Source organism: Gekko japonicus, unplaced genomic scaffold (assembly GCF_001447785.1).
Source record: "Gekko japonicus isolate JY-2015 unplaced genomic scaffold, Gekko_japonicus_V1.1 scaffold149, whole genome shotgun sequence".
Taxonomy (NCBI): domain Eukaryota; kingdom Metazoa; phylum Chordata; class Lepidosauria; order Squamata; family Gekkonidae; genus Gekko; species Gekko japonicus.
Window position 1 is genome coordinate 954,029 of NW_015172556.1, and position 15,153 is coordinate 969,181.

The window sequence follows — 15,153 nt, forward strand, 5'->3', positions numbered from 1 at the left end:
CTTGCTCTGCCAAGCAGTACTCCAAGCTGTGAATCTGGCTTTCCAAGGGGATTATAACCCCATTCAAGACAGGAGAGATCTCAAGTCCCTAGTCTGCTTTTCAACTAACTCGGAGAACCTCTGTTCTGTCAGGATTAAGTTTCAGTTTGTTCTCCCTCATCCAGCCCATGGCAGCACCGGGATTTGGACCTGGGTTGGTCTAGTGTAACCACCACAGGGGTTCTATGTGCTAAGAAGTTTCATTCCTCTAAACAGGATACAAACATGAGCTCTGGGATTTGTTATATTCAGTGAAGCTTCAATGTTATGAAATAAATGACTACCAAAAATATCATCTCTATGTTCGAAGCCTAGGGAAAAACAACACGGGGATGGTGGGCTAGCGCTGGACGGAGATGAACTTGCCCCTCCACATGCACCCCGGCAGGGTCGTGCCCCGTCCTAGACCATCAGGGTCGCGAGCTTTCCCTTCCCCGGAAGCCATGGCAATCGCGAAACTATTAAACATATGGCTGCGAGTAGTGAGTAAAGGGGCAAAGTGGCACGTGATATTTTCAAAAACTTTACGGCAGAAGCTTGGAAGAAATGAGGGAGGCGTCATGAATAATAGCGCTGGTTATAAAGTTACAACCGCTTCATATTTAAGCGGACCGTACAGGGCGAGCGTTATGCGCTCAGGGAAATCGCGGAAAACCCAAACGCCGGAAAGTGAAAGGAACCGCCACTTCCTCCAGTCGAGTCTCAAAGTCGCTACCAGTTTCATTAACAACTGAGAAGGGGGGTGGGGGTGGGGGTGGGATTCGCACTTCTAGGGGTAAATGTGTCTCTTGGGGTGGGGAGAGACTGGATTTGCCCGGAAAGTTTGCTTATCCTTAAAACCCTCCCTCTCACTTCTTTGGAGCTCCTTCCTGTTGCGGAATTGCATGAAAAATACACCTGGTTATATGTATCCTAATTATTTTTTCTCCCAGTACTCAAACTTGGAGGTAAATAGCAAGAGATTAAATCAAAATCAACTCCCCCCCACCCCCCAAAAAAACCCCCCCCCCCCCCAAGTTTACTGTTTAACCACATGACAGAGTTTGTCCACTTCTGGATCTCTCTTGGTTCTTTAATGTTGTTTAACGAGACAAATTGCTTCTTTAGCTTCTTCAGCATGGTTACGATCGTCTTTTAATCCTCCCTCGTATGGGAGATAGTGGTGGTCGGCGAGGGATTTCTTATCTGCACATAACGTTTTTGGAAGCTACTGTAGTAAAATAGACTCTCGCTAACCTCCGCCTCCATTCCCTTCGGCGGGCGTCTTTAATTTCTACACCATATCCCTCGCTGATCGTTTGTAATTTTTTAAAATCTCCCTCCTTCAGTCGTCTCAACTTTGCACGCCTCCCGGTTTATTTTCCAGCCTTGAGACTGGTTGTCTTCTCTCCCCCTCCCTAAAATATTTTGCACGCTGCCAAGCCTGGGAGTTTTCACAGATTCGCCTCCCCTTTTCTGCAGCCTCCCTCCCCAGCCCCATCAGAGGAAATATTACAATGTTGCAAGCTGACGTAAGGACATTACAAGGAAAGGGCTACATTTCGGAGTGTTTATGAAAAGCCTCGGTACTGTACTGTCACCAGGGGGCATGCAATAGAATGCATTTCGTCCAACATTTGGAATAATGATCATTTAGCAACCACCACCACCACCACTACCACCACCCCAAAAAAAAGGGGGAGAAAAAAAAAAGCTTCCAGTGCGCTTTGGAGCCCGCGCGAGCCAGAGGAGCCATGCAGCCAAACTTTCGGGAACCATTGGTTATTTTTTTGACATTGCAAGCTCGCCCTTGAGGATCGCTTATTGGATTCTCCGGTTTTTGTTTTGTGTGTGCGTGTGTGGTTTCCACCTCTGCCTCTGGGCCTTGCAGATCTTTTTTTTTTGCTTTCCTTTTTCGAAAGGGGGAGAGAATCAGACAAGCCGACCTAGCGGCGAGGAAGCCGCAGCCAAGAAGCCCTGCCTGCTTGCTTTGCCTCCGCTCTCTCTCTCAGCTCGCTTGCCTTGGGAGTCCAGTGTTGTTTTGAAGGGAGCTAACATGGCGACGGTGCCCGTCTATTGCATCTGTAGGCTGCCCTACGACGTAACCCGCTTCATGATCGAGTGCGACGCCTGCAAGGACTGGTTTCACGGCAGGTAACACAAAGCGATCGGGCCTTTCCCCCCGCTCTGGGGCAGCGATCCCCCTCCTCTCGCTCGGGGCCTTTCGCCTCTTTTGCTCGCTAGGGCATAGAGCGAGCGAGATGGTGGGCTTGGAACGGCGGCGGCGGCTGCTCTGTGCAGTTTTCCAACAGGCCTTTTTGGAGAAGAGGAGGAGGAGCCACTCTCCTCGTCTCCCTCTCTTGTATTTTTTTTTGTTTTGTTTTGTAAATTGTCGAGCCCGGACACACACAATGGACTCCCCCCCACTGGGGCTCTAGTGTCATGGGGCTGCGGGGGGTGGGGGGAGAGCTATTGTCCTTTCCTCAGGGAGGGGAGGGTTGACTGGGCGGCTGGCTGGCTGGGTTATGCCGAGGTGGTTTTTTTTACTGTGAAGCTGCTCCTTTTGGCCCCCCCTCCCCTTGGTTGCTGCCGGGGGGGGGGGTCTGGCCGAGTGGTTGTGGGGGACAAGATAAGGATGGAAGATTAGGCGCCCCCCATCTTTCACTTTCTTCAAGCATGCAGAGGGCTGGGGGAAGACGGCGCGCGGGGAAAGGCGAGCGGTTCCACAATGTCTGGCAAGCCGGAGCCGACACGGGCGAGGGTCCCGCGGGGCTGGGGGCAGCCTCCGCCGGCACTCCGGCTCCAGACCCGGGAGTCCGGCTGGTGAGGAGCCCTCTCCCGCGCTCTGCGGGCAGTAGCCACTCTCCTGGCGTCTCCCTCGGGGAGGGGGCGACGGGGGGTGTTTCCTCGTTTGATAGGCACACGCTGGGCGGGCGAATGGAAGGGTCCCGAGCGAGGCGAGAAAGGACGGGTCTCGGGGCACAGCGTGTGAGCAGAGAAACCCTGGGCTGGGCAGGGCTCTCTCCCTGAGAGGCGAGGCGGCGGCTGTAGGGAAGGGAATCCCCCGCTGCACTGGCCACGAAAGCCCGGGCGCCACTTTGGCTTGGGCGGTGTGGAGGAGAAGCCTCCGAGCCAAGCAGGGCCAGCTCGGTGGCCAGGAGCCACCGATCCAAGGGCTTGAGAGGAGACTCCTGCTCCTCTGCGCCTTTGAGGTAGCAGCCCTGTGCGGTTGTAGGCGCGGACAGAGCGCGCCACGTCCTCCTCCAGTACTTTGGAGATCGCCTCTGTAGAAACACACACACACAAAAGGGACCGATGTGCTCCCCCGAGGAAAGCCATTATCCTCCGGGCGGGGAGACCCTCATTCCGGCGAGGGTGAGAGTGGTCGTGGTGGAAGGTGTCTCCGTGTCTTCCAAGCAGCAGCTGTAGCTGCAAGATTGTTTAATTCGCTCTGTCCTCAGTCGCCTATGGAATCCGAGACAATGTAAGGCGCAGGGGCTGGAAACTCCCCTGGCCCCACGCTCAGCCTCGCGTTTGATTTGTACGGCAGGACTGGGAAGCTCTCCGCCCCAGCCCCCACCCCGCCCGTCGTGCTTCTGGGCTATAATTGTCACTCCACCCCAGCTTCTTGCAGAGTCCCGAGTGATGGTTCTGATCTTTGTCTCTCCCCGTTGAGGGGTTGTGTTGCATGCGGAAGGCGGGCATGTCGTTCATAAAATATTGGAACTGCAAGGAAGAGGAGGAGCGGGAGAGAGACTTCAGCTGGGTTTCCTAGGAGGTCAGTCTTGGGCAGATTGCTGTTGTGGGAGCCTAAGGACCTCAGATGGAAGCAAATGCCAGTAGAACAGAGACTGACTTCCAGGCTGTTCCTATGAGCTGCCAAATTAAGCATTTTGTGATCCATTGATTTGTTCCTGTGTGTGTTTCTCTTTCTCTCCCGCATACAAATTAATAGGCCTTCAAAGTGTTTAATTTTGTCTGGACGATTGTATCCCGGGTGTTTAGGCTTTGGGTATGTCTTTTAGCTCTCTCTCTCTCTCTCTGTGTAGAGGCTTCTCTTCTGAATTACTTCCATCTGACTCATTGCTTCAGCAAATGTGTAAGGTTGAACTTGTTTGCAGCCTGGTTTCTGACTGCAGCCGAGAAAGGTATCAAAGACTGGCTGGTACTTCTATAACTCAGACTTCAAGGGGCAAAGATAATTGGCTTCCTACTGAAGTTAGCTTCAGTTTAAACTAACTTTAACCACAGTTTTATGTTTGCTTTCTTGCTTGTAATGGTTTTTTTTAAAAATCTCAGTATGTATTTTGTTTTATCCACCTCCTTGTACTATGGAACAGTGGAAAGACCTGTATGTTTGAAAAGAAAATGGAAGTAGCGCCAGGAGATTGCTAATAACACTGAAGGTTCAATTTGAAACCGTTGGGTTGGAATTAATATTAAATTGGTATGGACCAGCTAAAGAAGTTCTTATGCCAAATGTCACTGGAATGTAAGACAAGAGGAAATAGCAGTGAGGAATAAGAAGAGATTTAGAGGCATAAGAAGAGCCCCAGTGGACCAGACAGTGGGATGTGGTAGCCGAACAATCTGTTCTCTTTTAAAGACATCTTAGGCAGGGTCCATTTCCACGTTGCACGGTCATGAATCCCATAAATGATTTATGCATCAAGTACTTTCTTTTGTTTCTGTGAGTCTACTGTCCGTCCGTTTCTTTAAATCTGTTAAGAAATTGTGTCACTTAAAAAGATTTCATCCATATGTTGTAGTTTGTCGTAGAATGTGCTCAGCCTGACAGGATCAGACTGTAGTTAGCCAAAGAGCAGGAATCCGACAAGGCAGGTGATGTTTTCCATGCCACCCTTCACATGAAAATGGTAGCACTTTTAAAGAGGGAATTGTATGGTAACTGACCACAACTACCTGCAAATTTGCTATGATCAGAATTATGGGAAAGAATATTCTGTGGTATTGGTCATTCCGCCACCTGATCAGTTTATTTATTTGAGATTCACAATTCCTCTTCATACCATCCAGGCAACTGAGGAGGTAACAATAAAGAGACAACAATTGCAACATAAAGTACAATTAAAAACAAATCTAGATTTCTGAGAAAATCTGTGTAGCATACTAACAGTGCAATCCTAAAAAGAGTTACATGTTTCTAAGCCCACTGACTTCAATGGAAGTAGGAAGTCATAGCTCTGCTTAGGATTGCGTTTATCAAGGCTATTTCCTGGAGACCACTACTTGTTAAGATTTTCAGCAGGTATAAAAGCCTCCAGTTATTGAGGCATTTACATCTGCTGAAAATCTTAATAAGTAGTGGTCTCCAAGGTGTACTATTCGCCCCCACACACTGCGCACAATTAATGTTTGATGCACACAGGGGTCATTTCCTGCAGGAGCGCACAGGAGCGGAGCTCCGGCAGTAAAAAGCCCAGGGGGCGGGCACATGCAACAAGCCCCACCCCCTGCTCCCAGTAGTCCTCAGTCAGAGCAAGAAGCAGCCAGGTAAGTTGCAGAGGCTTCCCCCCGCCCCCTGGTCCAAAACAGTCCAGTGGCCCCTTTAAGACCAAGCTTTATTCACGTACAAAAAAAAAATGGTGAGGGACAAATTGTATGGCCCCCCCCCCCCATAACTAGCGACCCAAAACAGTCCAGTGGAGCCTGAGTGGTGGGTGTTGCCTTCTGACACACTGCCGGTGATGTCAGGGGTGTGTGGCATATGCAAATAAGTTATGCTAATGAGTTATGCTAATAAGCTCCTGCACCTCTTTTTCTATGAAATGACCCCTGGATGCACAACATCATCTGTATGTATACACACTCAGTTCCCATGATCATCCTGCCCTTTTTTGAGCAGTAAGGGTCAGAAAGTTGCAAAAAAGGAACACTTTTTCCAGTCCCTTGTGGCAACTTTGTCTACTTGCCCCTCTTCCCCCCCCCCCGGCTACTTGCTGGATTTTCTTAATAATGGTTGCCACCTGGTGAAATAGCCTTCCTGAGTGTGTTTCTTGTTTTGTTGAAATAAAAAATAATGTAAAACAGAACTGTTCAAGAGAGTGTTTGCAGTGCATAGCTCACCTTTCTTGGGGATGTAACAGTTTGGTATGATTGTGTTTTTATGATTTTATGTGCATATATCAAAGAAAGACCACTAAATATCTTAAATAAACATATGCAAGTATAGGTAGAAAATTGCTTAGTGAAAGAAGACAAGAGTAAGATATGCATGTGTGTGTATTTATATATGTGTGTATGTTTGTGCATATTTTTATATATATGCGGAAAATGGTAAAATTACAAATGTAATTTATTTTCTTTGAAAACAATGTGAAAATGATGACGGCAACAAGATAGCGTTGAAATGATCCACAGGTCTTTTAAATGATCACAAGGACCTGTCAGGATAAACACCCCTCCCTGTTCACAAATTTGTAAAATAATTAAGAGAGAAAAAAAGAAATCACCCTGCAAAAATAATGACCTTCTGTTCAGTGGCTGTTCATTAATTAACAAGAAGGTTACTTGAAAGTGTCATTGGTTACAGGTTTTGAAAACTACACTTCTTAAGCCAATAGTTTCTGCCTGAGTCTGGAAATCAACCCACTGTTCAGATTTAGTTATGAAAACTAGATAGGGTAGCATTCTGTTTTCTTAGCTTCTATTGGCAGTTGATATGTATGCTTATAAGATCTGATGGTTTAAAAACTATTATGCAGAGTATGAATTCAGAGACTATTACTGTGTTCACAAAACAGGAACAAATTAGGACTATGACAGTACACTGATAGTAGTCTAGGTAAGTAGTCATGTTAGTCTGTCTGTAGCAGTAGAAAAGAGAAAGAGTCCAGTAGCACCTTAAAGACTAACAAAATCTGTGGCAGGGTATGAGCTTTTGTGAGTCACTAAAAGGGCAAGAACCTTGGAGTGACTCACAATTTTTGCTTCTGGTAAAAAGTTTTTAAAAAGAGAGAATCATTGGCCGTTACCATTTATGAGTACAGAGTGGCACTGCTTTAGACTCTGGCATTTATACATTTCACTGAAAGTTAGAGTAGACAGCCAGTTCAGTTTTAGCCTGGAAGAGACAATACAAAATGTAACATCATAACTATAGTCTTTTTTCACCCCCATCTCTGTGAGTGATTACTCCCAAGATATGATATTGTGCATGAGTTCGATTGTTCTTAATAATTTCCCTTTTTTAGTTATTAAGGGCCATGTTCCACTGAATGAGAAAGTGTGAGAAGAACTGGACATCTGCAGTGAATAAAATAAGTAAAATGTGAGCTACTCATATGACTCACTAATATTTCTTCATAAACAGACCCTTGAAGGGTTTATCCATCAAAATTAATACAAAATACAAAGCTTATTTGGAAAAATCAATAATTATACTCTTCCTGTTTAAAACTCTCAGCATTGTCCTGATCAGATTAGTGGGGAGCCAGTTTGGTGCAGTGGTCAAAAGTGTCGGACTCTAATCTGGAGAACCGGGTTTGATTCCCCACTCCTCCACATGAAGCCAGCTGGGTGACCTTGAGTCAGTCACAGTTCTGTCAGCCAAAAAACAAACCTAGCTCACCACAAAAAGAATCAGAGTTTCAAGCTCCCAGACAATCTTTGGATCTCCTAGCTATACTACACCCACTACCATAAATAACTATTAATTAATTTATTGCCCTGATTAGAGGAAAAGTTAAATATTGCACGCTGTCTATTTTGCATATTGTTCATATAACCACATGTATTTATTTTGAAATTTATATCATTGCCACGGCAGATATCCAGAACAGTTTTATTGAGAAAATGGCAGTGGGTCTACACAGTTTTGTTGTCACCTGAAACAATATGGCAGTTTGTCCAGAGGTGGCGCTTCCACCCCTGTCCTTACCTGTGGAGGAGGAGACTGGCCAGCCCCTGAGGGCAGAGAAGGGCAACAGACTCCAAAGAGCAGGGAGTGGATAGCAATGCCCCAAGGATGGATGCCACCCACACTGATGACATGTTGCTCATCCAGGGTGACACCCAGGCAGGCATGTCAGAGTGCCCTCAGTCCTGGGTTGTGGGGGAGGCCGTCATCTACAATAGGGAGGAGGTGGCAGGCCAGTACGGCAGCACGGGAACAAGGTTGGGAGCAGGGCTGGCAGCCCCACTTCCCACGAGCCCTGGGAGGAGAGTGGAGTGGTGGTGCCCCATGGGATTCAGAAGACCCTTATCACATGGGTCTCATTTGGGAAGGCAGGGGATTGGCATGTCCAGTGGCATCCCATCCTGGGGCGGGGGATATATGCAGCAGGTATATGGCAGGCTGAGGAGAAAGAGGGTGGCCGAGGCCCAGAGACACCAGGAGAATGACTGGGTTGCCACGGGCAGGGGAGAGGGAACATGATGCATACACCCCCCCACCCCCTTTGCCATCTGATGTCAGAGTTAAGCCCAGGTAGCAGAAACCCATCAACCCACAGGACCCGACATAGACCTGCACCAAATAATTATTACGCTATAAATGCATAAAATACAAGCAAAAAACAAATGATCCCTGCCTCAAGAAGCTCACATTCTAACATTTGACAGAAGAGGGAACAGGTAAACAAACACAGCATGTCCAAATCTCCCTGCTATCGATACAAGATAATATATTGAAAATTTGGAGATGTGGCTATGTTCTGTGTATGATTGTGAAATCAATATTACAGCTGTAATTTCTGCTGATAGAAGGGATTTATGCCAGTGGAGCATAACTCTCTTGCCTGCCCTCTTCTTCTGCAGCCCAAAATGCCCCTTCTCGAAACGGTGCACCTTGGTGATACAGGACCCCCGGAAACAGCACAAGGGAGGGCAGGTCTGTAGTGGGAGTTGTATAAATGGCAAAAAATGTTTCTCCTTCTACAACATAAATCCTCTACTGGATCCAGTCCTACATCTAGATTACATTTTTGCTTAATTCTTAGCTGATACAGGTTTCTAAATGTAGTGTCCTTTGTAAATTAAGAGATCCCTTTACCTGTTGCATTTGCAGTGTTTGTTCTCTTTACGAAATAGCATCAGTTTGGCACTGTTGCGGTGATTTCAATTTGTTGCGTTTTATGAACTATAAACAGATAGAAAGAGAGCCTGACAATTGTACAGAAAAGTCATACGTTTTTGCAGAACTCAGAGTTCAGAGGCCGTGATGAGATAGTAGATCCAAGCTCTAACACTTGGTCAGATTAATTTACTTGTTGAAGGGGTTGTTGTCTTTTTCATCAGAAGGGGGAAGAACAGACACCTGAAGAAAGGAGAAATGAAAAACACATTTTAAGATGGGTAACCTGCTGATCTACCGAAGCCAAAATATCAGTCTCATGGCACCTTAAAAGACCAATTAATGTATTGTGGCATATGCTTTAATGACCGGATCCCACTTTGTCAGATGCATTAATGTATTGTATGTACTTAATTATTTTGGAATTCTATCTGTAATTAATGTATTATTAACTGTTATAATGGATGGTTTCTAAGATCGTTATGTAAAAACAATCCTGGTAAATTACCATTATTACAAACTAGGAGTAATGTTCGTTGTGGGAAGAAATACAATGGGATCTAGAAGGAAACTCCAGATGAGAGTCCCGACTGTGGCTGGTGGGGCACCAGAGGGAAGCGGAAAATGGAGGGAGGCAAGCCATGTTTCTTGCCTTCTGCTTAGCTATAAGGCAGGGCTGTCTCAAGTAATTTTGCTACCCCAAGTGGGTAGAATGGGAGGACAGCCTCATGGTAACAGATATGGTTCTCTCCACCTCTGACTTATTTTTTGAGGGGGAGGGGGGTGTTACGCAGTGGCAGCTAAGGTAGAAAAGCCCCTCCTCCTGTGCCATGTTTTCTGGGTTCCAAGGGTCTGGAAAGTAGTTCCATAGCTGATTACACGGTTGCCAACTCTGGGTTGGGAAATACCTGTAGATTTGAGGGGTAGAGCCTGGGGAGGGCAGGATTTGGGGCGGGGAGGGACCTCAGCAGGGTATAATGCTATAGAATCCACTGCCCAAAGCAGCCATTGTCTCCAGGAGAACTGATCTTGGTCATCTGGACATCAGTTTTAATAGCTGGAGATCTCCAGGTGCTGCCTGGAGGTTGGCTTATGTTGATTTGGGGCTATGCAGTCACAGCTAAGGTAGAAAAGCACCTCCTCCTGTGCCACGTTTTCTGGGTTCCAAGGGTCTGGAAAGTGGTTCCATAGCCAATTACACGGTTGCCAACTCTGGGTTGGGAAATACCTGTAGATTTGAGGGGTAGAGCCTGGGGAGGGCAGGATTTTGGGTGGGGAGGGACCTCAGCAGGGTATAATGCCATAGAATCTACTTCCCAAGGCAGCCATTGTCTCCAAGAAAATTGATCTGGGTCATCTGGACATCAGTTTTAATAGCTGAAGCCCTGACTGCTACGTCACATTGGCTGTCATACAGGGCCCTCTCAGCAGGATATAAGGACACAGAGTCCACCATTTTCTTCAGGGGAACTGATCTCTGCCATCTGGAAAGCAGTTATAATTCTGAGTGATCTTTAGCCCTCACCTGGAGATTTGCAACCAATGTTTCCCCCAACAGACACTAAGGGGAAATTTATTTTACCTCAGAACATCAACAGCAAACTGTTTAGAATGTTAGAGGGAAAGGCCAGTGAGGCTGCATATGCAAACGACCTCTGCGTTCTGAGGCAAAGGCGAATGAGGCCACATATGGAAATGACCTCTGTGTTCTGACTGGCTGTGGGGGGGAGAGGAACAGCCAACTGTTTAGAATGTTGGAGGCAGGACTCAGGCAAAGCAGCCAGTGGATAGGGAGACCCTCTGAATGACAGATCAGAGAGTGAACTGATTTTGGAGTGTGTTGGAATGTTCAGGGGAGTCCATGGCCAAAATAGAATTATATATAATTCTAACCTGGATCACCAAGGAGAAATAATACTTTCCATAGAAAATAACAATTTCACATCATTCCAGTAAGAGTTATGTAACATTTCACCTGTGCATTTGTTAAAAGGAAAATTGCATTATCATATCTTACTGAAGCAGCATCAAAATCTAAAGTCTGTATACTTAGTCAGTGTCCTAGTTTCCCAGCATGTTTTCTTGAATATTCTTATAGGATAATCAATGGATATAGGATATTAATGGATCCTTATCAGTACAAGTAAATGAAATGCATGATGTTATGAAGTGCTGTAAACCATGATCAGGTATGGGCTCTTCAGAAGAATAAGAATTTCACAAGCTTTGTGGAGCTATAGCTGTAGTATGTAATAGGATACATAATAGGATAAAGTAGGAGTTCTAGCAACTGGACATCCTTTATGAAAGAAGTAAATCACTTAAGGTGTTACCAGTAGAAATAGAAAATAATCTTGAAGGACGATAGCTCAAGCTGCCAGTATGACATAGTTATGACATAGAGTGTGGAGGCCTGTGATTGGCTGGTTCTGTCTTATGGTAGAGTAGATTACCTCATTGTCTGTACCAGTTCCATGATTTCATTGGGTAAGGATGTGCCTGGGCCTGGCTGAACTATATGGAATAAAATACCCAGTTCTAAACCTTCCACTTCTTTTGGTGGACTCTGGGAAAGACAACTGTAATGAGAACCACAGTCCATTCTACCAATCATTACATGTGGCTGAATTAAAAAGAAATGTGTGGTTATACCTAGGAACTTCATAGAAAAGGGGGAAAAGAACACCTTAAAGTCTGTTTCTCAGGGAGGTACGTGAGAATGAAAAATATGTTGAAGGGGGAAAAGAACACCTTAAAGTCTGTTGATTAAAGTGATTTAATATCCATATCACTGATGCAATATCATTGATCCATACCAATGATCTAGTTAAAGATAAGGGGAGGGTGGGAAATGGGTTGTCTGCTGTGTCAGCATGTATTATGTAGATTCCCTGCCCCTTCCTCTTTGCTGTTCGGTGGCTGCTTCATCTAGGTTCCCCTTGGCTGAGCTATTTCTCCCAACACCTTCAACATGTCTCCACAGAAGCATCTATCAAATATAACTGTAATATGCTGTAAGAAGCAGCAGCGTAGGCAGCTTTTGTACATTGTACTGAGTGTATAGAAATCTGAATTGCCTCTTAAAGAAAGTATCACTTACTAGTTCTGTGGCAAACTCTAGGGGCATATTCCAGTACAATATGGGTGCATCACCAGAACTGATTTCCCATAAGGTCATCTCATCCCCTCTGCTCTCCAGAGCATATATAAACCAGAGACGAGGTATTCAATATACTATGAGTAGGGAGCCGCTGTGTTACACCTTTGGTATACAGTCAATTGCTATTGGGATGTAGTTTATGTTGCCATTTAGATAAACAAAGAAGTGAAAAAGCCTTAATATCATATTCAAAATTTTCCTATATATTGTAATGCTTCACAGGTATCCACTGGTTATTCAGAGTCAGCATGAAAGTGTGTGAGATAATAGTGATTTGAGATTCAACAGTGAATTCTCTGTTCTGGGCTCTGCTGGACTTCTGAACAAATAGTTTAATAGATTTTTCAGAAACACATTTTCATCTATTGTTAATCCAGATGTGCATCAATTGTGAAAAACTGTACGTTGTCTTAACCAAATATGAAGCAGACCCAGTGTTTAGAAGATAATACTTCTAACGTTATTATCTTGCAAATGTAGTTGCTGGAGTACTGACCTGACTCTCCCCTGCCTTCAAGGTTTTCTGCTTTGCTTCAAAGGGGCTCTTGCAACAATTACACTTTCTTGAACTGCCTCCTCCACTACACTGAAGAGGCTTGTTGCATAAGAGCTCCAGGAACCACAAGGATACATGTGGTAAGGCTGGACTGGGCAATAAATATGCAAGTAGGAGTGGGTAATTTATTCAATACTGTCCTTTGCAGAGTTCCTTGGCTCTTGTTAAAATATTGAGAAATGCATTCCATACTTCCCCTTTCCTCTTGAAAAGTATTTTTCTAACCACCTGTGGAAGTGAGGCTGAAACTGCAACAATAATTAAAGATCACAGTAAGTAAAACAAAGCTCATTTTAGTCCAACCTCTCCCGATTTAAGATCTTTTCATTAAAAAAAAAAAACAGCTGAATTCAGAGTTCACAAGTTAGTGTTCACTACTGAAAATGATGTCGCAGAGTAAGTGCAATGTGCCCAACAAATTTGTTTTGGCATCACTGTGTCTTTGGCACACACAATATATATACATTACTGTAGTCCTGTGTTAGCGGATTGATTTTCAGCATTTGTTTTCTATTCACAAGAGCAAGAAACTTTTTAGAGAGAGGTGAGGGGATGCATTTCTTGGTACTATAACAAGAACATGTGTTCTAGGTAAAGGAATATTCAGTGATGCCACTTTTCAGACATTTCGGAAAGCTCCTGTTGTGAGTGTGTCTCTTCATATTTTTTGTTAACAGATTGCTTAAGACTATTCTGTTGTCACAATTTTGGTTTCCATAAGAATGGCTCACCCCTGAGTTTTAAAAGTAAATTATCATTTCTGTTGGAACATTTACAGTTAACAATTACATTTACAGTTAACAATAGTATTTAAATTCTTTGTGAATTTTTTGTAAAATCCCAACAATTATAAATAAGTAGCACAATACTTTTATAAAACTATAATCCCAATAAATGCAGTAAGCTAAAAGTCAGCTAATATGGTTCTCTGTTCTGTTAATCAGAAACTCATTTTAATATTTAATATTTTTTAAAATGTTTAAATTTATACTGCACGTTTCTACCCACCAAGAGGGCTAACAGGTTAAAAACATATATAACAAAAACACCTCATAAACCATTAAACCAAGTTAAAATACACATCAAGTACAGTAAAATATACATTAAATACAATTTTTAAAAGGGCAGATAGGAGGGATCATTGAGGGAACAGCAGGCAAAACAAGTTTTCACCAGCTGGTAGAAGATGGCAACAGAACAGGCAAGTGCCCAGATCTTTACTGAAAAGTAAAGGCTGCAGCTGGATAACTAGTTGAAGCAAGTAGACTTCTGTCTATAACTGACAGCTGCTTATGTAGTAGCGGGCGTGGGTCCAAGAGCAGTCCCAAACTATGGACCCGTTTTTCAAGGTGAATGCAACCCCATCTAGAATAGGTGACACCTTAATTCCCTGGTCAGGCTTTCTGCTCATCAATAGTGCTTCTGTTGTGCCAGTTTATTAGCCTGCATCCACTCCAAAACTTCATATTGGCATTGGTTCAAGATTTCTGTAGCCTGCCTGAGATCAGCTGGAAGCTCAAGATGGAGCTGAGTGTCATCCGCATCCAAATGCTGAAAAGCAGGAGGACCAAGATAGAGCCTTGCTGGGTCCACAAAGAAAGGTCAGGAGGCTGAGTGGCAGTCCACCCAGCACCACCTTTGGAAACCTACCCTCCACATAGGATTGGAATTTCACCTAAAATGGGGCCTGGTCACACAGGGTCATTGAGCAATCCACCTCCTGCTGTAGGCCAGATCCCAACAGGCCTCTGACTACCTGGAACAGCTCTGGTGGCCTACACTGTATTGATGCAATGGTGATGGGGAAAGTATTTCTTTGCCACAATTGCTGCCATGGAGTATGAAGAAGAAGAAGAAGATTGGATTTATACCCCACCCTTCACTCGGAGTCTGAGAGCAGCTTACAAACTCCTTTCCCTTCCCCTCCTCACAACAGACACCCTGTGAGGTAGGTGGGGCTGAGAGAGCTCTGAGAGAACTGTTCTTTCCAGAACAGCTCTGACAGAACTGTGGCTTGCCCAAGGTCATCCAGCAGCTGCAAGTGGAGGAGTGGGGAATCAAGCCCGGTTCTCCCAGATTAGAGTCTGTGCACTTAACCACTACACCAAACTGCTTTAATAAGTCTTAGACAGTGACTTGTTGAATTCATTCTGAGTCTTCCTCCACTTTAGCTGTCTCCCTTGTCTTTTCATTACCCACACTCAGTAAACCAAGGAGCTTCCTAGGCTGTAACACCTAAGAGAGGTAGAAAAAGAGTTGGTTTTTATACCTTGCTTTTCTGACAAGAGCTGTCTTTGAAAGGGCAGTTCTTGAAATAGCTCTCTCAGCCCTACCCTACCTCACAGGGTGTCTGTTGTGGGGAAGGGGAGGGAAAGGAGTTTGTAA

The 15,153-nt window shown here is 44.9% G+C and overlaps 1 protein-coding gene across 1 annotated transcript in view; it reads left to right on the forward strand.

The window, feature by feature from the left end:
- Positions 1–1,878: 1,878 nt before the first annotated feature.
- PHF2 (PHD finger protein 2) overlaps positions 1,879–15,153 on the forward strand; it is a 161,158-nt gene continuing 147,883 nt past the window's right edge. The window contains exon 1 of the mRNA XM_015421187.1: positions 1,879–2,172. Coding sequence (XP_015276673.1) covers positions 2,075–2,172 — 98 coding nt within the window. The 5' untranslated portion in view covers positions 1,879–2,074. The remainder of the gene's footprint in view (positions 2,173–15,153) is intronic.